Below are 25,338 nucleotides of genomic sequence, written 5' to 3'. Positions count from 1 at the left end.
GGTATTCTCTGCCAGGTTTAAAGATGCCTTACACTTGTTCTGCTTCATCAAATCCAGAAATTCTCAGTAAGCTGTAAGTCATCTATAAATAAAATCAGTTGTTAATTTTTCCTTCATATTTTTTATTAGTCACCATCAACAAAAAGTTGACTGAAATGTTGCTATTGATGATATCGAAATCGAGGCAGAATTTTCCAGGTATGTTTTCCCAAATTGCTTTTGGAAACAGTATAATGAATGAATTTTTGAAGTCTTGCAGTAAATTTTGTGACACAGATTTATACCTGCCAGGCCAGACAGCAAGTGCAAGATGCCTTTATGCCTGAGAACAATGGAGGTCTTACAGATCAAAAGAATTTTTACAATGAAAAAAGATCACCTTCATGAGCAGGTAACAGGGACTAGATAAAATAACCTACTGTAGACAAAAGGTGGCTTTTGAACTAGAAATTCAAGTCCAATACAAAAAGCATGATGTGTTCTCAAGAGATGGGTTCAGAAAAACCAGAAGGATGTTTCAGAGATGGTCTGTGACAGTGCCCACGTGCAGCCTAGCGTGGGATGGCACAGAGCCTGTAGGGCTGGGGCTGCAGAGTGCCCCCCAGGACGGGCTCCGTGCTGACCGCGGTCACTCCCTCGGGCAGGCGGAAGGTGAACGCCCGCAGCAGGCTGGCAAAGAAAATGAACAGCTCGGTCCTGGCTAAGTGCTCCCCCAAACACACCCGGTGCCCTGCAGAGGGAAGAGGAGAGGACAGTGACTCAACAAACCTGACCCCAGCACCAAGTGTTTTCCTCCTCACGCAGTGCAAAGGTAGTTTTGCTGAGCCCAGAATTTCTGTAGGACTTACTGCAATCAATGACACAAAGCTTCATGTATTTTTTCCTTCAAAGAATTTTATCCATGTAACCCTTCTGCTCCCTTCAATTACCTCAAAAACTTAATCTTCATTTGACTGACAACTTTAAAGGATTCATTCCACCATGTAAATGAGGAATAAGGACCTGCTTTTCCTGGGAGTTGTCATGTTCTAGTGTTGAATGCATAAAGAATCAAGAGGAGTGCTTGAAAGTGCTTTCCATACATATGTGTGGTATGAAATTGTGGCTATCCAAAATCAATAGCCACAATCATTAGCAGAGGATGTCCTTCCAAAAATAGGGCAAGTTAGATATATATGTTTGTCAGGACACCTCTGATTTTCCATGTTATTATTTGTTCAGTAGAACATATGTTACTGGAAAGAATCATGTTGATTTAAACAGTGTTTTCCACTGAAAGGTTTAGAATAAACAACCAATAAGTTTTTAGTAGACATCTTCATTCTACAGTCCCAATCCAAACTGTTGATGTTTGTGCTGTAGCCCACTCACCTATTGAGAATGGTAAAAAGGCTTCTTGGGCCACAAAGTTTCCATCCTTATCCAAGAAGTGACCAGGGTTGAACTGTCGAGGTGTTTCCCACTGCTCTGGGTCATACAAAGATGAAGCAATATTTGGAAGAACTATGGTACCCTGAGAGGAGAAAAATATTCCTTCTGTTCCTTGTTCACATTCAGACTGTGATCCACAGGCATCCAGCCCCCCTTCTCTTGAGGAGAATACCCTGGCACAAACAGATTTTAATCCACACCATGCTCTATTGAATACAGGAAAAGTCTGTAGCAACTGAGAAACTGTGTCTGTACCTTTTTGAGGGGGAAGCCAAGCAAGGTTGTGTTCCTCACACACACCCTGGGCATGCCAACTGAAATGATGTTGCTGAAGCGTTGGATCTCATGGATCACAGCGTTTGTGTAGGGCAGCTCTCTCCGATCCTCATAGCAGATTACCTTGGAGGGACCCAGAACAGCATCTAGCTCCTTCTGCACCTTCTCTGTGGAAAATATTCAGTTTCAGGCAGAACAACATACCAATTATTTTCAGTGATTTCATTTTTGAAGACATTTTCAACTTAGAACTATGAGAACAACACCACAATTAATTTAGAAAAGTAACTTCTTATGAAGAAAAATAAAGTAGCAGGATGTTCCAACAGCTTAAACATATGAGAACTCTGCTTCTGGGTCTGAAGTTATTTGATCATAGATTAAGAAAAGACATTTGTTGTTCAAAAATTTTAAATTAAGTATTCCTTACTACCACAAATCCAAGAGATAACAGATTTATCTTTGTGTTTTCTTTTGCCTAGGTGCCTCAAACACCCACAGCCAATTAGCACATAAAGCTCACAGCTCTCTGAAATTTATGCCAGGTGAGTCTGAGCCTTAAAAGTCTAATTCCTGTTAAAAGGGCATTGTTCTTACACAGGGTGTCTGTAAAGTGAAGCAATGCCAACTAGAACAAGATCTGAATACCATTTAAAAAAAATGGATCTAATGGATCCATTAATGGATCGGCTGCTTGGTGTCTGCCTTTTAATCAAGAACAGCATGTTTTAAATTACTTTTTGCATGGGAGTCTTGGGACATTAACAAAAATAAAACCTTTGATTCATAAACTTCAAGAAAGGCAGTACACACCTAATAAATTTTTAATAAATTATCCTGTCTTTTTTCAGGCTTTTTGAAGCAACAGTAAGATGCGGGGAAGTCCATTTTGCATTGATCAGTCTGTGCCCACTCACATCAAGCATGCCCTGTGACTGCCAGCAGTCCTTCATTAAACTGACAACAGAGATTTAAGCACCTTACAGAATTTAAAATGTATCTTCAGAAATATTTTTAAGTTGACTTCCTTCTATGAAGAACTATCTTGCAGAAGCACTTGAGAATCCAGGTGGTTTGAAGTAATCAGTCACTGCATTATATAAGCACACATTTCTATTCCTGATTCAGGGAAGAGGCAAAAGCTTCTCCTTATGGTACAGAGTGGAACACTGTCACTGGATGTCAACACAGGAAAAGTATGAATGGGTTCAAAAAGAAGCCACCAATTAATTAAATGAGGACAGACATACTGGTGTCAGCTCATTCTGAGAGGCCTGATGCAATGTGTTACTCAAGAAGCCCAGGAAGGATCACTCTGCACATGCTCTGCTTTCCCAAATATGTGCAATATTTAGCTAAATAAAATTCTACAGGTGAGTCAGTGCTTTCATAACCTTAATTAGAGTAAGTGATAGCAAAGCATGTGATAACATGAGATTAAGCAGAATTTCTTGTCTGACAGCTACAAGTTGATCAAATTTTTCTTATCTTCATCTCTTTCATCCTTTTAAAATCCTGTTCTCCTCTGGGTAGTTGCACATATTCTGCAACCAAACTGTCAGATTTCTGTTATCCAACACAAGACATGTTTTTTCCTTTGGTTTTCATTCAGTGCTCTATGAAAGGGATTGGTGGTTATTTAAAAACTAGACTTAAAACCAAACTCCTTAAATACACATAGATGTAACAGAGGAGCCATCTGCTTCCACTTCTGTCTAGAATAATTTCTGTTACAAGAAATCCCTGGATCTACTGATGCTGCAAATCCCTGGATCTACTGATGCTGCTTAGGGCAGACCTACAAGTACAAAAAGGTACATGTGCCACTAGACACATATCAGTATCTAGGAATAATCTCTAGTCCATGAAAATGTTATGGAAATTGTTTTTTCTATTGCATGGGAGATAACTGTGATGGGCTTATCTATTCACCTTGGATGTCTGGGTTTGCCACCATATAGAGAAGGCCCCAGTTCAAAGTAGTGCTTGATGTCTCTGATCCACCCAAGAAAAGGTCGTTTATAGAATAAACCATGTTGTCTTCATTGTATGTTGACCTGGGTTCATCTTTGGACTGCAAAAGATAAGAAAAGTTAGAGGCTTGCACATGAAAGTTAGAAAAAGTTAGAATTGGATTAAATGTGATTTTATAACTGGTTCCAAGCTCCACTCTCTTCTCCTTATAGGACAATACTGAAAGACTGGTAAGGAATGCTAGACACCACAGATGGCTACCAACGCAAAAATCAACCTTTCACAAACAGAAAAGCCATGTTTGTTCCACTCTTAATCATAAAGATTAAAGTTCTTTGAAAAAAAAATTTAAAAAGGGATTGTTGGCTTCATGTGTAAACAGTGATTAATTTAGAGTGTTTCATAAGTAAATTTTGCTTTAAATATGTGTACCAGTGTATCATTCTTCCTATCTCAAGTCACAGTCCACCACTCAGCTCTTGTACCAAGCAATACAGTGAGCAGGCAGTGAACACTGGGCTGAGTAAAGTTCTTAACCTGTGGCATTCAGGTTTCTTCTACACAAGGGCACAATGAATCATGTACAGCTGCTCTGGGATTTTACAGTTTTCAATTAAGAGTTTGAGGATGTGCATGTACACACTGAAATTATAAATAAACATGGCTATGGTTTGGGGGAATTCATTGTCTATATTTAGGGAGATTTTGCTCAGGGGTGTTGAACATTTCTCTTGCCAGTGGAGCAATTGAAAAGAAGGAGAGATGCTTCTCCCTGCTGTAATATCATCTAATCTTTTTTTATTGCCCCTGTTCACCTATTACAGACAGTTCAATTTTTTTAATAAACAAACTTGGATGATTTCCACCCAGCAGAGTCCCAGAAGAGCTCACTGAAACAATTTCTGGTACACTGATGTTCAAATCTCATAAATTCCTAGAACAGCAATGAAAAGCTTTAGAAACAGTCAAATGCTTTGGAAGGCCAGGTGTGTTGCTGTGCTGATATATATTAAAAAAATATATATAGAAGAGGATCCAAGGAGCTAGGAGCCATTTAGGCTAACATCCACAGCGTACATAAGAATATAGCAGCTGATGTGGGAATTAATCAAAAAATAATTATCAGGGAGAGGTAGGTGAGTGCTGCAGCCCCAGGTTGTGGCTGCCTCTGTTGCTGCTTCCAGCACATGAGAGTGGTGAGAAAGACACTGGCTGTCCCTGCAGGACAGCACTGCCACCAGGAGCAAGAGTCACTGCCTGTTTCCCAGGGCCTTTGGCTCTCTGGGCCAATCTTGCCTTCCACACCCCAGTAAGACCAGTCTCCTCTTGCCACTTCTTCCTCTTGCTCCTTTTTCTTCCTGTCACCAAGCAGAAGAGGAAGAGGAAAATATCCTGCCACAGTGGCAGAGAGGAGAAAGGAAAGGTGATTTAAGTGGAGGTAGGAGTTACAGAGGGGAAGGGCAACTGAGAGTCCGGGGATCAGGGCTGGAATCCAGTACCCAAGAGATTCATACAAAGTGATCCTGGTATGGTCTAGAAAAGGGAGAGGTCTTGTGACCTCCTACAGCCCTACAGATTCCCACCTACATCTACTATGCCTGCCTGACCAAAATGCCTTTATTAGTCCCAGTTCCTTTGTCTGGTCGACACTTCACTGACCCTGGCACTCTCCTCTTCTCCAGTCTTGCCTGAAAGACTGCTGACTCCTAGGTTATTTCTCCATAAAATGTTCTCAAAATCCCGCTGTCCTTTTGCAAATTTTCTTGGCAAACCTTTACTGGGAAAATATCATAATCAGAGCATCCTACTCTGTCTTCTAAAGGCCTTCCCAGCTCTCTTGTTCACTTAGTAGTTCACAACACTTTTCTGGAGACCTTCAATCGTTTCGCAACTTGTGCCAATGAAAAGAAAAATGCAGTGTATTAACCTGCCTTCTAATGAAAGAATTGCAGGGTGCTGTGGCATATCAATGATCAGAAAGGATTTAAGAGGTCCTGGTATTGGATTCACATTACCATATCTAGAAAGGTAGGAGATTGTGATGATTCAGACAGGTTGTGCTGATTCAATGGTCCATGTCGACCTTTTCCCCCCATGACTGTATAACTGGGCAGAAAAAACTTACTTTTTCAATGTGATCCAGGTAGAAGTCAATGAAATCCTGCAGCTCCTCTGGTGTCCCACGCTCTGTGTGCATCTGGATCTCTCTCCGTGTAAAGTTGCTCAGGACATCATAACAAGCCAACACCTTCTTGTGGGGCCCAGGCAGGCGGCTCATCAGCCAGGGGAAGATTTCATAGAGCTGTGGGAGGGACACACAAGAGGTCCTGCAAAGTCTCTATCACGACAAAATGCTCTAGGGAGGCCTGCTACAAAGAGAGGTAACGTTCATGTCAGTTTGGGATTAGGGTCTCATGAGTAAAATATCCTGACAAAGGCTGCTCTTGGGCTTTCAAGCTGTGAAAAGTAAACTGCATAATTTCTAGTTTTGATGGTAAGATTCAGACTTCCAGTGGCTTTCAGCTCAATCACAAGTCAACAATGGTATTAATCTATGCAGTTACTCATATCTTCAATTGCTATGAACTGCATTCAAGCATTTTAAAAGTGAGCTCCTGCCCTCCAGTGGAGAATACCGGGAAGGGAGAAGCAAAAGTTGGAAACTCCTCACCAGGATACTTGCCAAAGCAAGAGCTGGCTCCTGTTGGCTTTACAGGCTGGGTAACCCCCAAAGTGCTCTCTACCAATCGACTTCTCAAGGTTCCTCCATGAAATTTCAAATATCTGAAACCCAGAAAAACTAAGGAACAATTTCGAGTACTGTCCTCTATAAAAAAGAGTTGGCTGGCACAACTAGATTATTTTTTCCTTCTGTTCTACAATTTGGGAAAATCTGGCCTAAGAAATAGCTGATTTTGACCTATTCTGATGGCTAGAAAGTAAATTCTGGTTTCTAGCCTACATTTATATCTGGGTAATTTTTCTATTCTTCTATCTCCAAGACACAACATTCTCTTAATAGTTCTTTTGCTGCTCAAAATATAATTCCATTGTTTATTTAACAGCAGAATTTTTATCCTTTCTCAGCTTTCATTTGGCTGAGCTCTTCTTGTACTCTTTTAATCACCCTACAGAAAGCACATTATTAGGTGTTTGCTGGAGTGCGGTTGAATTAGACTGTACTTGTATTTTCTTGGGAAATCAGTTCTTATTGTCAGACATCCAATTACCCATTAATGATTGCCTTATCACAAAAAAAAGGACTTGTCCAGTCCTTGGTAAATTCACTTAGAACTTCATATCCTTTTTGGTTAGCTCCATCTCTGGTATTTTTTTTTTTATTTGAAAAATGTGTTCAGAAGCCTTAGACACAACTGTGGTCTGACTAATCACACAAAGTTGCCAAGATAACAGGCATTCCTACTCCCAAATGTCTGCCCTCTCTCCCACTGTGGCACTCTAACTGTAGGTAGAATTTAGCTGTCAGTGTTCAAGACAGGAACTGTGTCCATCCACCTTCCTGGGTACCTGCCAAAACTCTCCCTCCATTTATGGAGAGCCCCATCCCAGTGTCCCCCTGTTCAGTGCCTGGCAGCATGAGATCCACTTAAGAAATGGGGTGTGGGTGAGCAATATCCACTTTTTTGCATAGTACTGTGTACTCACATCTGAGAGGTGGGGAGATGGTGCTCATCCCTCTGGAACGGTTTGAACCCCTGTTCTTATTTCCCCAATAGTGTCTTGTTCATTGCACTAAATCAAAGCAAAGCCAGGATGGGAAGCAGAGAAGAAAAGGAGGTATGTTCTCTTTCCTAAAAGCAGGTGTCACCTGCCACCACAACACTCAACTTACAGGACCAAAGCTAAACAAAGAAAAAGGGACCCTGAGCATAACTCAGTGAGAAGAATATTCCATGGGATATGGGGAGACATCTGTATTCCAGGAATTGCTTATGTATTCTATATTAAAAAGGTACTCATACGATGTGTAGGACAACTTCAGCAGTGGAACAAGAACCAGAACTCCGAGGAAAATTTTAATTACTTTTGTGCAAAATAGGCCTCTAGTGTCAGATGTATCATTGACTCCCAGATTGTTTGATTGCCAAGCCTGCAGTTATATTTGCTGTCATAGCATTTCCTGCCTTCTGCTGCCTGTGCCTGGAGCCTCTCCTCACTCAGGGTGAAGGAGTAGTATTTCTCTGGGAAGACTTCAAGTCTGTGTCTTCCAGAAGAAATGGAGATAAGTAGCCACAGGCAAAACACTTTGGTATTTGACTCATTTCTTTCTCTGTTGACTGAATAAAAAACAGTGTCTCAACTGAGCATTTGATTCACACTTTCAGACCTAACATTTAATATTTAGAAATCATGATGTCCAACACAGGAACCTGTGGTGTGCAGGGCTTGAGAAACCAAGTAACAAACATGACCCAGGAGCAGTCCATAAACCTGTGCCTTATTGCAAAGATTTAGGGGCAAAATACCACAGTACCCCAACAGGAGAATGAACACAAATGCCCAAGGCTGGCATGTGGAGCTTCACCATCTCACTTTGAGTGTTCACTGCCCAGTAAAACTGCGTGGGGCATCACTCACCCAAAACTTTGCCTGATAGCTCTCAAATCTGCATTTCTTACTCTCTGTCTTACTCAGAAAAATACAATAGATCATTCACTTACATGATGAATAAAGCTTCCCCCAAACTTGAAGAGATGTTCTGTAGCTTTGATCAGCTCATGAAAGCCCTCATCCTCTCTGGAGAAACGATGTCCAAACACGACAGCACAAATTACATTTGAGACAGAATGGACAAGGGGGAAAGAAGGATCCACAGGTTTCCCTGCAACCATAATAATTAATAATAAATATCACTGTTAATGTCTCCTGCTTTAGTGAAATGTGAGAATCTTCTAAGTTACCCACAGAACTTTAAAGAAGGCATTGCATTTCACAGAGAAGCAGCAATATTTTTTTCAAAATTGTAGAATCAAACTGGTTCCTCACAACCAGGTTGCAACCCCATAAGCCCAGGAATATGTGACATTCTAAAAAAATGCCAGATGTGTGAAATATTGCCTTATATGATAGAGCGAATTTGGGGCTAAAGGAAAAAAATTCTATGCAAATTTGCTTTCTGGCAAAATCAAAATATGTCTCAAGCATGGGAATGACTGAGAACACTATGGACAAAGGGAACCTGAGGGTAGAAGAGCAAGAAGAGAGGCAGATTTTTTTCAGCAAGGACACAGAGGCATGCAAGGCTATTATGTTTTGTCTGACCTTACTAGAGACATCCAACCTCCAGCAAAATAAAATGTTGTATAATGTTGTAAACTCCTTTCAACCTATTGTGTCAACATATAATAATTAATTTCAAAGCAGTTATTTAAAACCTAATCCCAAGAAAACTATTTTGTGATTATGGAATATATGGCCATTAAAAACTCTATTTGTGCATGTATTGATGCAACTGCCCAACACCCAAGGCACAATTCTAATTAGTAACTTACTGTTCTGGGGTTTTTTCCTTGCACACATGGTTATATCTCAATCTCTCCTAGCTGCTAAACCATGGGATTGGACTCAATTGAATTATTTTTAATTTATACAACACTAGTCACAGCATGTCCTGATTTATTGTGCTTTTGCATAATGATAAGTATTGGGAAATCCAACTCACATGATCCTAACTGGTTTGATCAGGGTAGAATCTTGTAATAAAGACAAGATTCTAGTCAGTGCTTTACAGTGTGCAAATGGCATTACAGGACTTAATTCATCAGCATTGATTTTGTCTCTTTGTGCACCAGCACCATAAGAGAGCCAAAAATGTGTCCTTGAGGTAAAAGCCATTATTATCCTGGGCTGCATTAGGAAATGAATTGGTGGCAGGCCAAGGGAGCTGATCCTTCTCCTCTGATCAGCACTGGCAAAACCCAGCTGAAGTGCTGGGTCCAGCTCTGGACTCCCCATTGTGAAGGACATCAATGTATTAGAACAAGTGGAGCAAAGGGCCACAAGGACAATTAAGGAATTGAAGCATCTGGCATAAGAGGGGCTGAGAGAGATAAATTATTTAGTCTGGAGAAGGGAAGACATAGGGAGATATCTAAATATGTATAAATACATGGTGGAGGGATATAAAGAACATAGAACCAAAATTTTCTCAGTGGTATCAAGTGGGGCAATAGGAAAAAATGTAAATGCATTAAATTCTGCATAAACACAAAAAAATGTTTTTACCATAGTACTTACTGAACAGTGGAACTGGTTAACCAGAGAGGTAGTGAAGTCTCCATTGCTCCAGATATTCACAACTCAGCCCTAAGAAACCTGCTCAGATTGACCTTTCTTTGAGTAGGGGTTAGGCTAGACCATCTTCAGAGATCCCTTTCCACTTAGGGTGCTCTATAATGTAAATAATCAATGAACTCTGGTTTTTCTTCTCAATTTTAGTCGTTTTATAAATAATTTTGAGCAAGAATAGTCTCCTTGAAAACACAAGATGGACTGATGGCTTTGCATTTTCAGTCCATTCCACACAGACTATGTAAGACCCTGCACACTCCCTTGTGTAAAAGCTGCCCTCGGTTTCAGGACAGGACAGAGAAGTTCATACACTAGAGACATCAGATGAATGGCAAAAATGTATTGATATTTGTTGCAGAAATACCTTTCATACTTGCAAAGAAGTCTACGAGGTAGTGAGCTTCTTCTTGCACTCGGTACTCCAGACCTCTTTTCCCCAGACCAAGGTTGCGCAAAGTCCTCAGAGCAAACCTCCTCTGCTGCTTCCAGGTGTGACCAGTTGCCAACATAATTCCTGCATCCATTAAAGGAATATCTCCTTATCATGCTAATATTGATCATTGAGAAAGACTACGTCAAAGGATTTGCTAAGCCACAGAACATAATTAAACTGTTGCCTTGCCTGTGAACACAAAGGCACCAAGGAACAGCTGTGACCTGTAATCATGTTGGGAGGGCTGAAATGGGCAAACTCAGCTGGGTATAAGAAGACTTGCAGGATTAAGTTTGATCCCAGACAATCAGGTACCTCAGGTTATCTCAGCTGCTTCTCTAGATACTCTTTGCAGTGCTTGTCTCACACTTTCTGCTGTGCCTGAAGCTCACCTGAATCAGGGTAATGATTCTCAGGAAGGGAAAATGGGAAATAGTCAGAAAACTGTCCACAGTCAGAGAGAAAAGTTACTGTCTGCAGGGCAGGAAAGTTCAGTATTTAGACTTTTTAACAGACTTTGGAAATTTCTAGTGTAGTTGGTCGTATGAAGCCTAGAGCAAGGTTGAAACAGAAGCACGCTGAATTTCTAGGTGCAAGCAGGAAAATATTCCCAAAAGGAAGGGAATGGGAAGAAGATGCCACTGCCAAACTCACCTTCATGGAAAATGTCATAGTGGGAGGCAGCTTGTTGAGGACAAGGAATTGTTGTTTCCTGCTTTTCCTCCATTTCTCTGCGACACAACTCACCATTGCCTCATCTCATCACCTCTGAAAAAATGTCATAGTGGGAGGCAGCTTGTTGAGGACAAGGAATTGTTGTTTTCTCCATTTCTCTGCGACACAACTCACCGTTGCCTCATCTCATCACCTCTGAGTCTACCCCAGTGAGTATTCCATAGAAGATATTATGAATCCTTTTCCTCTTGCTAGTATTTTCCTCCTGCTACTTTCCAAAAGCTATTTCCTCTCTGTACCTTGCAGTTCATCTGGCAGTCATTCCTCCCAGACAACCCCTACCTCTGTGCTACCTCTGAAGGTGGTTACAAGCTACAAAAGATACTGCAATTTGTCAAGATGTGCTATTTATGTGCACTATTTATGCCAGGAAATTCTCACCTTTTCCTTTGGCCATTGCTCTGAAGAAAGGTGACACCAGCCTGCCAGAAACATCTTCAGGGTGTGTGGTCATGCCATCCTTCACTGCTTGAAATCCATTCAGAATAACCACTGGGGCCCATCCAAACCATAAGGTGAAGATGTTGCCATGAATTTTTGCCAGCTAGAGATGGGAGAGAAGCCAGGAAAACACAGATGAAATCCCACACACTGCAAACAGAGGATGAACCTGTTCTTGCACTGATTACAGGACCAGCCCTAAGGTGGAGTGATGTTCTCCATCTTTCCCACCAGACTACAATTATTATTGAGAAACCATGAAAGTATTTTCCAACATTCACTGTGGGAAACACCTGTGTATTCTCACTTTTCAGAGCTACATTCCTATGTCAAGAAACCTTAAGTACCTTTCATTACTGTATATAAGCCAAGGCACAGTTCACAATCGTTCATGGGATAAAGGATATTTTCTATTTATTAATTTTAGAGGGTTTCTACCATTTGTACAAGTAAAGTAGCGCAAAAGAACACAGAACTGTCAGAGGTGTAATTAGCTTAGAGACTGGACTTTCTTCCTTCCTCCCATCTGTTTTTGATCCTGTCAATACAAACAAGTTCATACACACAGAGTGCAGGGAAGTATCTATTTACTGCTCGAGCTAGAGAGTGCCAGCGTTCAGAAAGCTACAAATCCATCCTGTGAAAGTAATTTTTAATAGTTCTTTTTTCCCCTAACTCCAAAACCGATATATAATCCCTAAAGATATTTAATTTTCACACGAATTCAAAACATCTAGTGGCAAGGGGTGATAGAAAGATATCAAGTTTCACACACATTTCAGTGAAAATCAGTGTTAAAAGGGGATAGGTTTAAACACCAGAATGACCTTCACACATTCAGAAATTCCAATACCGGGTTTCTTAGCTTGGCAAACCACTTTACACTGCAATATCTTTTTCTTACTTTGCAGACCAAACCAGCAGTTCTGAACCAAACCAAGTGTGATATCACAGTGGCCAGTTAACAGCTACAGTACTACCAATGTAGTTTTGGGAGAGGATGTTTTCACACAGCAAGCAACATGAGAAAGAAGAAATCACAAAGGCTTTTAGACAATTAGGAGTATCTGAAAATAAGTACCTGCATGAGAAGGTCACGATTAAACTGAAAGTTCAGCTGTATCAGTGTCCCAAGGACTGGGAGAGGGACTGGTCCAGGAGGAAACCGTTTCCGCACTCGCTGCAACTTTAAAAACTGCGTAATCAGAAGAAATACAGCCACTGCTACAAGAACTTCACTTATGCTCAACATTTTTGTGTCTGCCTTTATTCAAAATTCTCTATTGAAGCTATTAAGGCTGGTTGCTAAACCAGTTTTTTCATTAGAGCTTGAATTCACATAATAAATATTCCCCGCCTCTAACCCTACCTCTTTATTATCAACCACTCCCTTTTTGTTCCACTCATTATGTTCTCATGCTCCAGCATATTAATAGATGCACACCCTTCTTCTTCTCATCCAGATTATACTCATTCAGTATGGATCACAGCATTTGTAGGAATGCTATCTTAAAAGACTTGGGCCAAGATTTTCCAGGCAATGGAGATGCACGTAAATTCTCCATCTAGTTTTTCTGAGCCAATTTTGAATGGTATGTGTTCCTACAAATAGTCCAGGAATGCTTTTAGAAAAGCAACAGCCATACATACAAATTAAGCAGGCAAATGTAAGTGGATATTAAATCTTGGAGTTTTAAAATTGGTTTGTATATGTTCTACGTACCCGTTATATCTAGTAATGGCAAGGCTGATAGAAGTTAAAAGCCCACATTTATCTTAAGATACATATACAACTATCTAATGCTTAATACAAAAAGCAAAATTTGTTACACTCTTGAATATAATTGAAAACATAACTGGATTAATGTATGACCTTACTTTTTTCCCTAACATGTTAGCACTAGGAAAACTCACAGAGGGTTTTGTCTGCTTCTGCATTTCCCCATTCAGTCTTGACATAAGGTGGGTACCCCATATGATTTGAGAAATCATCAGAAAGTATGTGAGATAAATAATGCATATTCATGGAGAAAGTACATCTGGTGTTAAATATAAAGATTTAAAAGAAAAAAATTTAAAACATGGGAAAAACCTAGTAGGGATCTTGAGCTACCACCAGGCCTTAGCAAGAACTAGTCATGACATGAGTGTGGATCCTTGGTAACTTGAAAACAGAGTCTGTAGCCAAGGCTCTTTGCCAAGCCTCAACACCACAAGCAGGAACCACAAACACGGCACCAGGGGATTTCACAGGCTGCAATCAGACCATGGAAACCTCACAAGAGGGGTTCTGGGTACCACATAACCATGACCATTGCAGTCCCCTGTTACAAATCCAGAGTGAAATGCTTCCCTTTCAAAATTGCCCATCCCTTGAGGGCAAAGCACTTGTGAAAGAAACATGTTTTCACTGATCTTCTGAGAAAACTGCCAAGACTTGTGCACCAGCTCGCTTCTTGCAAGCTGACTTTGGGACAGAACCTATTTCCAGATTTTGTGGCTCTGGAACACAGAAGACTCTTATCCAGAAGGACCAGCCTGGAGTCTGCCAGCACACAGTTCACAAACCTCCAGAACAATTAGCCTTCGTTACCACTAATGCATAACTGATTAATGTGTATTAACCAAGGGATGTTTATAGGTTTCCACATAAGCTTTGTGTACACTAAAAAGGTGATTTTTCAAGACAATAATTTCTAGTTTATCTCTCTCCCTCATCAGGAAAAGTAAATTTCTCTTTGAAAATAAATTGGTTAAGTTTTGCCTTCTCTGTCTCCAGTGTAATCTCACAAATTCTGCTTCAAATTTCCCAATTTATCAGAACTTTTAATTTTTAATCAATATAATACATTCAATTTTCTTCTGGATATTAGAAGATCTTCCATCTAAATTATTTTTCTTTGGAAAAGTCATTTTTGTCCACTGGAATTTAAGCCCCAGTGCCTTCACCCCACAAGGGCTTCAGTCTCACACCTTTAACCAGCTGGAGCCAGCCTGGAATACAATTTGGTCATACTGGAAAAGGAAAATGACTATGGGTCGGTTCAGATCTGAGGCATGGGATTTATCTTACTTTATTTGATGGAAAATGTATTTATGAGATAGCTAAGGCTCCATTTTCTTAATAATTACTAAATGCAGCCAGTAGCAGCATTTCTTTAGCACTATCTACCAGCTATTCTTTAGGATTAATGATTTTTAACGTGCCAAAGGCAAGCAACTGCTGCCTCCCCTCCTGGATCCAGATGGATACAAATCAATTGCTCTCTTACCAGTGTGGAGCTGCTGCCAGGGGAATGTGTTTGTAGGTCCAGCATGAGGGGACTTCATACCAACCACCTACATGCCAGGACATAGGTAGAACAATCCCATAAAGGTAATCCCGCGGGGGAAGAAACTGCAAACCCAGGTTTCATCCTGTATGCACATCCCTGCCTGTTAGACTGGGGTGCTTTAAAACACCAGGTGGGCAGAGGCACCTGAAACAAATACAGCTGTGATGATGATGTCAGTCCTGGAGATGGCACTGTCAGCTAATCAGAGTATAAAAATAATCCTTCCTGTGTTGGCATGCAGTATCCAATTTGTACCTCATACAAGAAGAATGTATCCCAATGCCATAAAAGAAAATTCCTTGTTAACTGCCAGTAAGCAAACCAGCAAAAAACCTCCACTTCTGCCAAGTCCTTAGGCACCTGGCTCATAAAGGCTTCCAGAATTCTTCAGTAGTGCCAAATCTGCTCTTGGTCGTGGTGTGCTAAGTGAAGTCATCTAGCTGTGATAAAGAATCCATTTTAAAAAATGAAAATATAAATTAAGGTGAATAAATTTTTGGAGGATCTGGAGCAATTATCACAAGTAGGCTACCTGGCATGAAGTTCCCATGTCGCTGGCAACCAGTGAGCTCATAAAAAAGGATAAATTATCAACACTCTGTAATGGCTCACAGTTGTCATTTGTCTTCCTGTCCCTGCTCTTTGCTTGCAATATGAAAAGCTCTCCACAACTGCCTGATGAAGCCACTCTTCTATTTCATCAGAAGGGTTGAAATGCTACCTGGATTAGTGGGTGAAACCCTGAACTGTCTTCCTAAATGACATAGTTGTATACAAGAGGCTTGTTCAACAGCAAACCATACCAGTCTAAGGGAATATGTTATCACAGATCATACTGCCTGCCTCTAGAAAGCTTCCTCCAAGAGCTCCTGTTACCTCCTGCACCCACTAATATCCCAAGACAGACTGGAAGATCTCTAAGCCTATCTCCACAAATGCAACCGTGCTTATGAGAAAAAAATCTTTATTCATGAGACTTCCAATTCATAGACCACACTTCAAGATCAATCTCTATAAAACCTCTTTCCAGTTGGTAATATGTAAGTCCCAGTTGTAATTCTTCCCTTAATGCCTTTATTTGTTATACATCATAAGAAATTTACCAATATTTTCCAAACAGAAAAAAAAGAACAAAATATGAGCCCTTTATAATTATAATGCTCAAGATGCAACTGTCTGTCAAGAATCTTTCAGGGTAGTGATTAACCAAATGAAGAGGAAAGCAAAAATCTTAGGACATGCAAGAAGGAATTCACATACAGAAGCAGCTTTACAGAGTGACTCTTCCCTGAATCTGCCATTTGCTATCGAGGAATGGCACAGAGCTGGTACGGAGGTGGCTTCATCGTGCTCCCAAAAACAAACTTGGTGTTGACTTCCTTCACTCCTTCTGGCAGGGTGAATGTGAATGCTTGTAGCAAGGTGGAAAAGACAATAAAGAGTTCCATCCTTGCCAGCAGCTCCCCCATGCACACACGGTGCCCTGTGAAGAAACAGAAAAGGCACTTCAGCCACAGGATTTCTATCATGCCTCCCTTTCTAACTTCCTGGGATTTTCTTTGCTTTTTTTTTCTGCAGATTTGATCCTTTTCTCTTAAGTTTGTCATTTAATGATTCATAACTGAAACACCGCTTGTATTTCTGCAAAAAGTCTCAATCTACATTTACAGCAGGCAGTAAGACATTCTAGAAATTGTCACCAGGGTGACACAGTTCACATTTACAGTCTTCTCAGCACCATGCATTTTTCTGCTACTGCTTTGATAGCTGGATCTCTTCTCAGAGAGAAACTGGATCTGTCTTCCAAGAGAGACTTCTCTATGTGTCATTCCTTCTCTTCCAATCGTTTCCACATACGATGGAACTTCTGGACTTCTCTCTTCTTTGAGATCTTTAAAGCAGTTTGTGTATGCCCATTTGTAGGTGCCTTCCTGTTATTTTGGGGAATGAATGGATCTGAAGTTGTTACCACAAGGAGTAAATAAATCCCTGTTCAGTGCACTTACCTATAGCAAATGGTAAGAATGCTTCTCTGTTTACAAAGTTTCCATCTTTATCCAGAAAGTGGCCTGGGTTGAACTGATGAGGTGTCTCCCATTTTCCAGGATCAGCCAGAACAGAGTCAATATTTGCTAAAACTACTGTGTTCTGAAAAAAAGTAGCAGCGGCTTCAACAAAAACCGTGACAGTAGAGTCTACTGATATCTAGGACAAAGCCTTGTGAAAGGCCATCCACAGAGACAGTCAAACCTTAGAGACACTAGAACAAGAGTTCATGATGTCCCCAGTCAGAAAAAAAAATCAAAACCCTTTCTAAAATCATCTAATAGACCAAAGATCAAATTGATTCAAATATGCAGCACATTTGTACCTTTGGAATGTGATATCCCAGCAGCTCCGTGTCCTTCACACTCAGTCTGGGCAGGGCAATTAAGATTATGTTACTGTATCTCTGGATCTCGTGAATTACAGCATTTGTGTAGGGCAGCTTTTTCCTGTCCTCATAGCAAAATACATGAGAACAACCCATAACAGCATCCAGCTCCTTCTGGACTTTCTCTAAGGAGGAATATTCAGCTTTAAATATACAGCAAACAATCTACAAACTCTATAGTCATAATTTTCCCTGCTGCTTTTTGCAGTCAGAATGGCATCCAACCAGATGAAAAAGATACTTTATAAAAATAATGCCTTCAAATTCCCATACAGATGGCCTGAAAAAAATTGATGTTGATGTTGTTTATAGGTTGCATATATACTTTTAAAATAAGATAGCAGATGAGGTCATTCTATAATAATATGTGACCTGTTACATTTACTGCTCTAAGGTAATTTATAAAAAGACTTTTATTAATATTTATTTGTACAGGCAGGGAGTCAACTGGAAAAAAATATTAATCGTGTATTAGGGGAACAGTTTAGTAATTGATCGAGGATTCTTCATTAAGAAACACATAGATTTTGCTTGTCATCTACAGGTTCCTAACTGCTGTTCTGTAATTACTTGCCTTGGGAAGCACTTACACAAATTAATTTTTCCCAAGGACTTCATTTTTTTTTTTTTGCTTACAATCCAAGCTGAAATGGTAATTTCTGATTATTTTTTATTAACACTACAAACTCTATCATTGCAATTAGAGTTACCCTCACAAAACTTAAGAATGTGTTAAAATATCCTGAGAAGATGAAAAATCATGTGAAAATTCAGTTTGTGCAACCCAATTTCAAGTCTTTTGAAGGTAACAAAAATGGGACATCCTTTCTCCTTAACACTTCCACATTTTCTATTTGCCAGACTCCTGCTATGTCTGGTACTAAGCTTAAACTCTCAAATATGAGTCCTTTAAAGTGAGTTTTGTACCTTCTAATCCTTTCTATTCCATACATTCTGGCTCTATTTTTTCAGTCATTTTACTCTGTCAAACTGTATCTTTCTTCTGTAAATATCATTATTAGAAGCACACATTTTCAAGCTACTCACCCAGTATTAGCAACCCCACACTCTATTTAAGTTATTTCTGCTGCAAGAGGCCAAGAGCAAATCAAAGAGTAGGAGTCAGAGATTTACAAGGATCACCCAAAGACTCCTTTGTGGAAATCTAAGCATTACTGTCTGTGGAGGGGTAATGGTGCAATTTATCCCATCTGAGACTAAATTCCTGTAGCTGATTAATTTAATCACACCCTGCATCTGTTAAAAAAAAAAAAAAACAAAAACAAAAAAAACCAAACCAAAACCAAACAAAACAAAAAACACACCACCAACAAACTAAAAACCAAAAAAACCTGGAATTATTTGCCTGTATGTGAGAAAGGATACAGCAAGAAAAAAATTAATGCAGTTCACCTGATTCATGCTGCAATAATTAATTCCTCTACTTTTCTTTGAACAGGCATAACCACTATTTGAACTTGTATCATTGCTACAGTTGCAGACCTCTTTGGATGTGCTTACCTTGAATGTCAGGATAAATCACCATATAGAGCAATGCCCACAGTAAAGTGGTGGCTGTAGTTTCTGTGCCTGCTATAAAGAGGTCAGCAACAGTCTGGATCAAGTTTTCTTCATCGTAAGTTGCATCAGCATCTCCTTTAGTCTGCAGATATGAATTGAAAAGAAAGTTATGGCACACAAAAGAAGACGTAATCCACCTGGAGAAATCATACATTTCTAAATTTATATTAGACATCATTATAATCACCTAAAATCCCTTGTTGTTAGCAAAGTGTGAGAGAAGTTCAGAAGTACTCACTTTATCTATCTCATCCAAATAGTAATCAATAAAATGTCGATTTTCATCAAGCTTTCTTTTTGCTTTGTGACTTTCAAGTTCCTTTGCTAACAGAGCATTCACAAAATCTATGCAGGACTTAATCTTTTTAACTGATGGCAGAAAGTGACCAGCAAGCCAGGGAGACAACTCATACATCTGTAAAGGAGATATTTTAGATATGTGATATTACATATAAACATGTGGCATTTAAAAAACTAAATTTGAATCCTAATACAGGCTTCTGGGTAGTGGAAAAAGCAAGTGAAAGACTCATGATTGAATCAGTATTAGATTGAAGAGATAGTGCCTATCCCATGATTCATTAAAGATTAAAGCCTTTCTTAATTCTATTTTCCTCTGGAGCAAAATTAAAATGTATCTCAGTTTTATAGTATGTAGAAAGAATAAATGAAATTCCTCTCAACCCCAATTCTTTGTTAGGCTGAGCTTTAGTCACCTGAACCAAGGATCTCCAATGAAACCCCTCCCTAGTCTCACTTTATCCAACATATATATAATTTATGTTTCATCACTAAAAAAACAGATTCAGGCTGACTCCCTTGACATATCTGTTAAGTGAAAAGAGAACTATCCAAACCCAGGTTTATTTTCTTACAGTGGGACTGTGAATGGATGGGGATTTTACTCATATTTGTGTTCTCACAGATAAGAAGCAAATTGATCACATCTGTGTGATGGGCAAAACACCTGAATGACCCAGAAATACTGAGTTGTGGGGATTCCCTCCCATTTATTCATTGTTCTAAACACATTCACCTTCTTGTCCTTATACTCTTATAAAGCCACATATCAGCAGAAAATAAGTAAAACAATTCTTACATCCATTCCATTCTTCTACTTCATTTCACTTTCTTTTCCCCCCTTTTACAGACTGCATCATGTCCTTCCATTTACAGAACTACTGCAGTTCAAATTATCCATTAGGCCGTAATTTCTGGGTTCACTTATTTAAGTGACAGCTGCATTACAGAGATTTATCTCCCCACAAGCTTATTCAGCTTTCCAGCTCTATTTCTTCTTTGCCCTACTGCATAATTTTCCTTAGCACTACCTGTCCACTCACCAGGAAAACAGGTAAGCACAGCCAGTCATTAAGGGATTGCACATTCCTGTGAAAACACTGTGGGGAGCAGGACACAATGAAATGCTGGACTAGAACGTTTTTGTTGGCTCTGGACATGCTATTAAGGTGTTTGAAAAACAATTTATAGAAATACCTACTGAGAGCAGTTTGGAAATAGCTGAACCTGTGTCTACCCTGATTAGAAGGGTAGCTTAGGAATCATTTCACTGGCATCTTCTGGGATAGTTACTAATAAGAAATTTTATTTTGGCTTATCTACCCAAAGTATCAAAATAGTCCTTAAATCCTCTAGGACCTTGCTTACAGCAGTTTCCAGTTAGACAGAGATGGTGGAAATCACACAAGACACAGAACTAGATGAGTTCCAACAAGTTCTGCAGAAGCAGCTGTCTCATGCACAGGTACATTGACTTTCTGAATAACCACAGTACTGTGGTTCCCCTTCATAAATCATTCATAACAAAACTGCCCCAGTCTGAGGCCACCTGTTCTGCTGCTTTGGCAGCTGCAGTCACAGATGCACAAGCATCTGAAGCAAGAGAGGATTTCTCTCTCCAGTAGACCAGATGAGAAGTTGGGAGTTTGTGCCTTGCATGGAGACAGATATCATCCAGCAGCTAAAGGAGGGTGACTTGCAGTGTCACTGTACTCTTGTAAGGATGTGCAGATGTGGTACAGGTGTTGCTGCCAAAAACTGTAGGGAAAAACTGCCATTAAGCAATTTCATGCCATGTTACCTTTGCACAAAACAGTTGCTCTACTCCAGTTTCTATGAGGTTGGCTGGCAGTAGAGAAGGAAGCAGTAAAAAACCATTTACTCTTGACATTTTTTGACAACCGTGTCATATAATAGAGTGAAGAAAGCCAGTTTGCCAGACAGAAATGAAGATAAGCCTATTTCAGAGCTTTTCAGATCATTTAACCCATATTGTACTACTGATTTCAGATATAGTTTCAAACTCTGGAGTTGTACAGGTAGCACTTTTAAAAAGAAAGTCCTTTGTACATCTCTCAGCCATGTAACAAATCTTTGCACTTTCATCCCTGTCCCCATACACAGAAATGTGTGTGCCACGATGAAGCATAAACAACTGAAACAAGTTTTGAACTAGGCATCTTGAAGCACTGTTCTGATGTGCTCTCCACAAATTCCAGGTGCTCTGGTTTGGTTTTTTTTGTTGTTGCAAAAGTAACAAGCAACTTGCCTTTTTTCACTGTCTACCTAGAGAGACCAAGCAAATAAACAAAATGTATTTTCCTCACAAAAAAGGAGATGCTGTTCAAAAATGCTGCCAGGGTGTCAAAGGACTCAATCAGGCGGTGAAAATTCTCGTCCTCTCTGGAGAAACGATGTCCAAAAATGATAGAACAAATGACATTTGAGACTGTATGAACAACAGGCATAGTGGGGTCCAGAGGTTTTCCTGTAAATACAAGGGACTGCAGTCACCATTAACACTTACTGTTCCAGCTTTTCCCACTGACAGGAGAGTTGATAAAATTTCATCAACATTTCTGACATTAATTAGAACACTGGATGGCAAATTGTAATTTATTGGTAAAAGGCTTGAGTAAAGAAGTAACTTCAGGCATCTAAAAAACACTGTTGGTTTAAAAAATGAAAATCTGCTGGTGGGAATGGAATAAGTAGTATTAATTATAAAAATACCCAGATTTCATCAAACCTTGACATCAACATATCTCACATTTGGCAATAACCAGGGTACAAAACCAGCTGAGACATTAAATACACAGATGAGTTGAGAAGAGAACCACCTTCTATTGTTTGCTCATATCATTTTACATTACAATATTTCAACCTACCCTGTGCATCCCTGGTCAAATCTTTGCATATTTTATGCATTTTCTTTTCTACACAGGAATAGGAGGCATTGTGACACTGATTTTTTTACTGTTTGCTGTTACCCTGATGCTGTTAACCATAAGTAATATAGAACTGACTCAGAAGCAATAACACTGATAGGGATCAGTATATACGTATATATAGATAGATATAGCTATATATAGATATGTATAGGCATATTATATATATAGTGGTATATTATAAATATATAACTAAACATGTATATAACAAGACAGGAATCTCTAATTCTGTGAACTTGCTGTGGGGTTTCACACTTCCACAAATAAGTATCTTATGCAGGTAGCATATACAAATTTTTTAGACTCAGCTCTGCACACACACTTTGAATCCATTTTAGTAATCAAATAGTTTCAAAAGTTACCAGTGCCCCATTCTCCCACTGCACAGGCTGCCCTGCCCACCCTCACCATTTGTTTTCTGTAAGTATTCCACCAAGTGAGCAGCCTCCTCTTGCAGTAGATAATCGTGGTCTTTTTTCCCTACTCCCATCTTCCTCATTGTTGCCATCCCAAAACGCCTCTGCTGCTTCCAGAGATGACCATTAGAGAACAAAACACCTGGAATCATAATGAACTAATGCTGTGAATATCTTATAAATTAATGGATTGGTAAGGTTGATATATCCAAGAAGCTTTTCTTTTTTTCTAATTTTTTCACATTTTTTACAGCAGTCTGGCAACATCAACTCTTACATCAACTCTATGCTGTCATTATTGTTCTAACAAAATACAGAATAGAATTGTTTTTAAAAACTTGTGAAAATATGAACTTTTTTTCTGATGTAAATTAAGGACTTGGAGGCTCTAAATCAGTATTCAAAACAGGGATAGAACACATTAAAATAATTAATGAGAATAAAAATTACCATTTCCTCGTGTCATAATCTGTAAGATTCTGCTTTCAGGTCTTCCAGCAACATCTTCAGCACGGGCAGTCAGACCTTCCTTCACTGCCTGAAACCCTTGCAGGACAACTGCAGGAGTGTTTGAAAGCCATAAGGTGAAGATATTGCCATGAATTTTGGCCATCTGTAGAACAAGGCAGAATCAGAATAACAGGAGTGAGAACTGGTACTTTTAAATCAAACAAGATGAACCAGACGTTCTCCCTGGGCAGGTGCCCTAAGAGTGACTGACTTTGAGAACAGAGCATCAGGTATGTTCTTACATACAATATAGTTTGAAATCAGGTTTCTATCTAAAGTCTCATTTATTAAAGATCATGATGTTTCTAAAATGTCAGCCAATATTGCCAAAGTCTGTGATGTCATTTATTATGTCTTACAATTCAAACTCATTGTAGATGAAGTCTTCCATCCTCACCACTTACTACAAGACAGCAGTAGCTCATTAATTTGATGTGAACCATCTACAGATGCCCCTTTGTGTGTCAAGTGTAGCAAAAGCAGTCGAGGAGCTGAGTAATGCAGGAATCACCCTGTTCTTTCCAGCTCAGCTCTGACAGCCTTGTCTTCAGCTGCCATCCCTGGCAGAGGGCAGGACAGTCCTTCCCCTGACTGCTGAATCAGGAAAAGTAGCAAAATAGGCTGGAAAGAGTGGTGTGTTGCCAAGACATCTCAAGAAATGCAGGACCAGAGGACAATAAAATTTTTCTGCCTGGGAGCAAACAAGAGGGAATGCTTATGCACAGTGAGCAAAAATGTATGTGCTTGTACTTACACATTTGTGTTTAATTTCATTTTTGTAAGGGCCTGTTCATGGCTTTTGACACCTTGGGGTGGCCAGTACTACTCTTCATGTCTGCGATACCAGAATTAGAAGAAAACACAGCAGACAAACACTAGCTACTATTTTATGTTATGGAACAATAACACTTTGCCTTGAAATATGCAGCTCAAGAGGACAGAACTGGCAGGACATGGAAAAAACAGGGAAAGGGAAGGGCGAGAATGAAGAGGAAGAGTGAGGGGCTACCACTTACATATTTAAATGTTAACTAGATGTATAAGAACTATAAAACAATAGGATACAAACTTTAGAAGTGCTGTATATTACAACTGGACATAGAAAAGGGTTTGAGCATACTATGAATTATTTTAGCCATTTAAAAGCTCAGTCTTGCTAAACAGACTGAAATCTCTTGTGAAAATCTGACCAAATGGTATGTCAGAAAAAATTGATTCTAAGATCTTGCAAAAAATCAATTTAATAAATATTAAAAAATCATCCTTCCTATATTGGAAACACACGTCCTCAGTAGTTATTTCATGGGATACTTAGAAAATGCCAGTGCAACAACAGTCAAAACACAAACATCCAAAAGACTGCACAGAATTAGTCAGTCTACTTTAAAATACAGCTTCTTCCTATGTGTAAGACAATATTATCATCATTATGTTTTTTGTTCATAAGGTATTAAATATATATTTCATAGTAAGTGCAAATTTTCACACAAAGAAACATATTTTAATTATCTCCACCTATTTCCACATTTATGCAATTTAGAACAAATTCCTCCCTAGCATTCAAAAATAAAGCCATGTTAAGCACATTTACTTTTCAATCAGCTTATGAGTCCATTAATACATTACCAGAAAATACATACTTTTTTAAGATGCTCATGATGAATTTTGAAGTTCATCTGCAGCAGATTTCCAAGGAAGGGATATGGAGTTGGCCCAGGAGGAAATTGTCTTCTCATCCATTGCAATTTCAGAAACTGCATCAACGGCAGAGACACCACAAAAAATACCAGCACCCCACTCACTGTTAACATTTTACTTCTGATTTACACGGCTATGTTGTCTCTCTATAACTGCTGTGTAGACAGAGGAGAGATCAGTTTATCTTGCTTTTGGGGTACCTCCCTGAAAAAAGAAAAAACACTTGACGCTCCTGTGACTCATCTCTTTCCCTCTTTATCACTTTTACTTCCCCATCCCAGAGAATTAAGTGTTCTTATTTTTAAGCATATATAACATCATTATGTTACAGCTACCCATCTGTCAATTACTGCTTCTTCAAGGGACACACAATGTAGGTTAATTATACACCTCTTTGTGCCATGACTCCTGCTGTGACAAAAATCTCTGCCCACGGTCCTGGTTTCATAAAAAACTCTTGCAAGAATGAGAAATAAAAAAGATTTCCTGAGGATTGGCTGCATACCCAAGGGCA

At 39.4% G+C, this 25,338-nt stretch overlaps 2 protein-coding genes across 2 annotated transcripts; both read right to left on the bottom strand.

Moving 5' to 3' along the window:
- Positions 1 to 486: 486 nt before the first annotated feature.
- LOC120504424 (cytochrome P450 2J2-like) lies at positions 487 to 12,854 on the bottom strand. The gene is made up of 9 exons (XM_039713907.1): positions 12,684 to 12,854; positions 11,543 to 11,705; positions 10,358 to 10,507; positions 8,364 to 8,524; positions 5,807 to 5,983; positions 3,640 to 3,781; positions 1,687 to 1,874; positions 1,372 to 1,513; positions 487 to 730 (listed from the first exon to the last, which is right to left on the bottom strand). Exons 1-9 carry the CDS (start codon positions 12,852 to 12,854, stop codon positions 552 to 554), a joined length of 1,473 nt encoding a protein of 490 aa, XP_039569841.1. The 3' UTR covers positions 487 to 551.
- A 3,149-nt stretch (positions 12,855 to 16,003) lies between these two features.
- Positions 16,004 to 24,937, bottom strand: LOC120504238 (cytochrome P450 2J6-like). The gene is made up of 9 exons (XM_039713552.1): positions 24,767 to 24,937; positions 23,067 to 23,229; positions 22,609 to 22,758; positions 21,580 to 21,740; positions 19,191 to 19,367; positions 18,893 to 19,034; positions 17,309 to 17,496; positions 16,944 to 17,085; positions 16,004 to 16,420 (listed from the first exon to the last, which is right to left on the bottom strand). The coding sequence occupies exons 1-9, from the start codon at positions 24,935 to 24,937 to the stop codon at positions 16,242 to 16,244; spliced, it is 1,473 nt and encodes a 490-aa protein (XP_039569486.1). The 3' UTR covers positions 16,004 to 16,241.
- Between the last annotated feature and the right edge of the window lie 401 nt (positions 24,938 to 25,338).

This window comes from Passer montanus, unplaced genomic scaffold (assembly GCF_014805655.1).
Source record: "Passer montanus isolate IOZ18808 unplaced genomic scaffold, ASM1480565v1 scaffold29, whole genome shotgun sequence".
In the NCBI taxonomy this organism is placed as follows: Eukaryota; Metazoa; Chordata; class Aves; order Passeriformes; family Passeridae; genus Passer; species Passer montanus.
This window is presented reverse-complemented; position numbering and strand designations above follow the sequence as displayed.

What these genes read in the sequence shown, in the direction of transcription:
- LOC120504238 (XM_039713552.1), bottom strand. Translation starts at nt 24,937, where the DNA reads ATGTTAACAGTGAGTGGGGTGCTGGTATTTTTTGTGGTGTCTCTGCCG. An exon ending in TGGGATATCACATTCCAAAG is followed by an intron (nt 17,086 to 17,308) that starts GTACAAATGTGC and finishes ACTTTTTTTCAG; the next exon opens with AACACAGTAGTTTTAGCAAA. An exon ending in ATTCTTACCATTTGCTATAG is followed by an intron (nt 16,421 to 16,943) that starts GTAAGTGCACTG and finishes GTTTCTTCACAG; the next exon opens with GGCACCGTGTGTGCATGGGG.
- LOC120504424 (XM_039713907.1), bottom strand. Translation starts at nt 12,854, where the DNA reads ATGTTGAGCATAAGTGAAGTTCTTGTAGCAGTGGCTGTATTTCTTCTG. An exon ending in ACCTGGATCACATTGAAAAA is followed by an intron (nt 3,782 to 5,806) that starts GTAAGTTTTTTC and finishes TATCTTTTGCAG; the next exon opens with TCCAAAGATGAACCCAGGTC. An exon ending in GGCAAACCCAGACATCCAAG is followed by an intron (nt 1,875 to 3,639) that starts GTGAATAGATAA and finishes TATTTTCCACAG; the next exon opens with AGAAGGTGCAGAAGGAGCTA.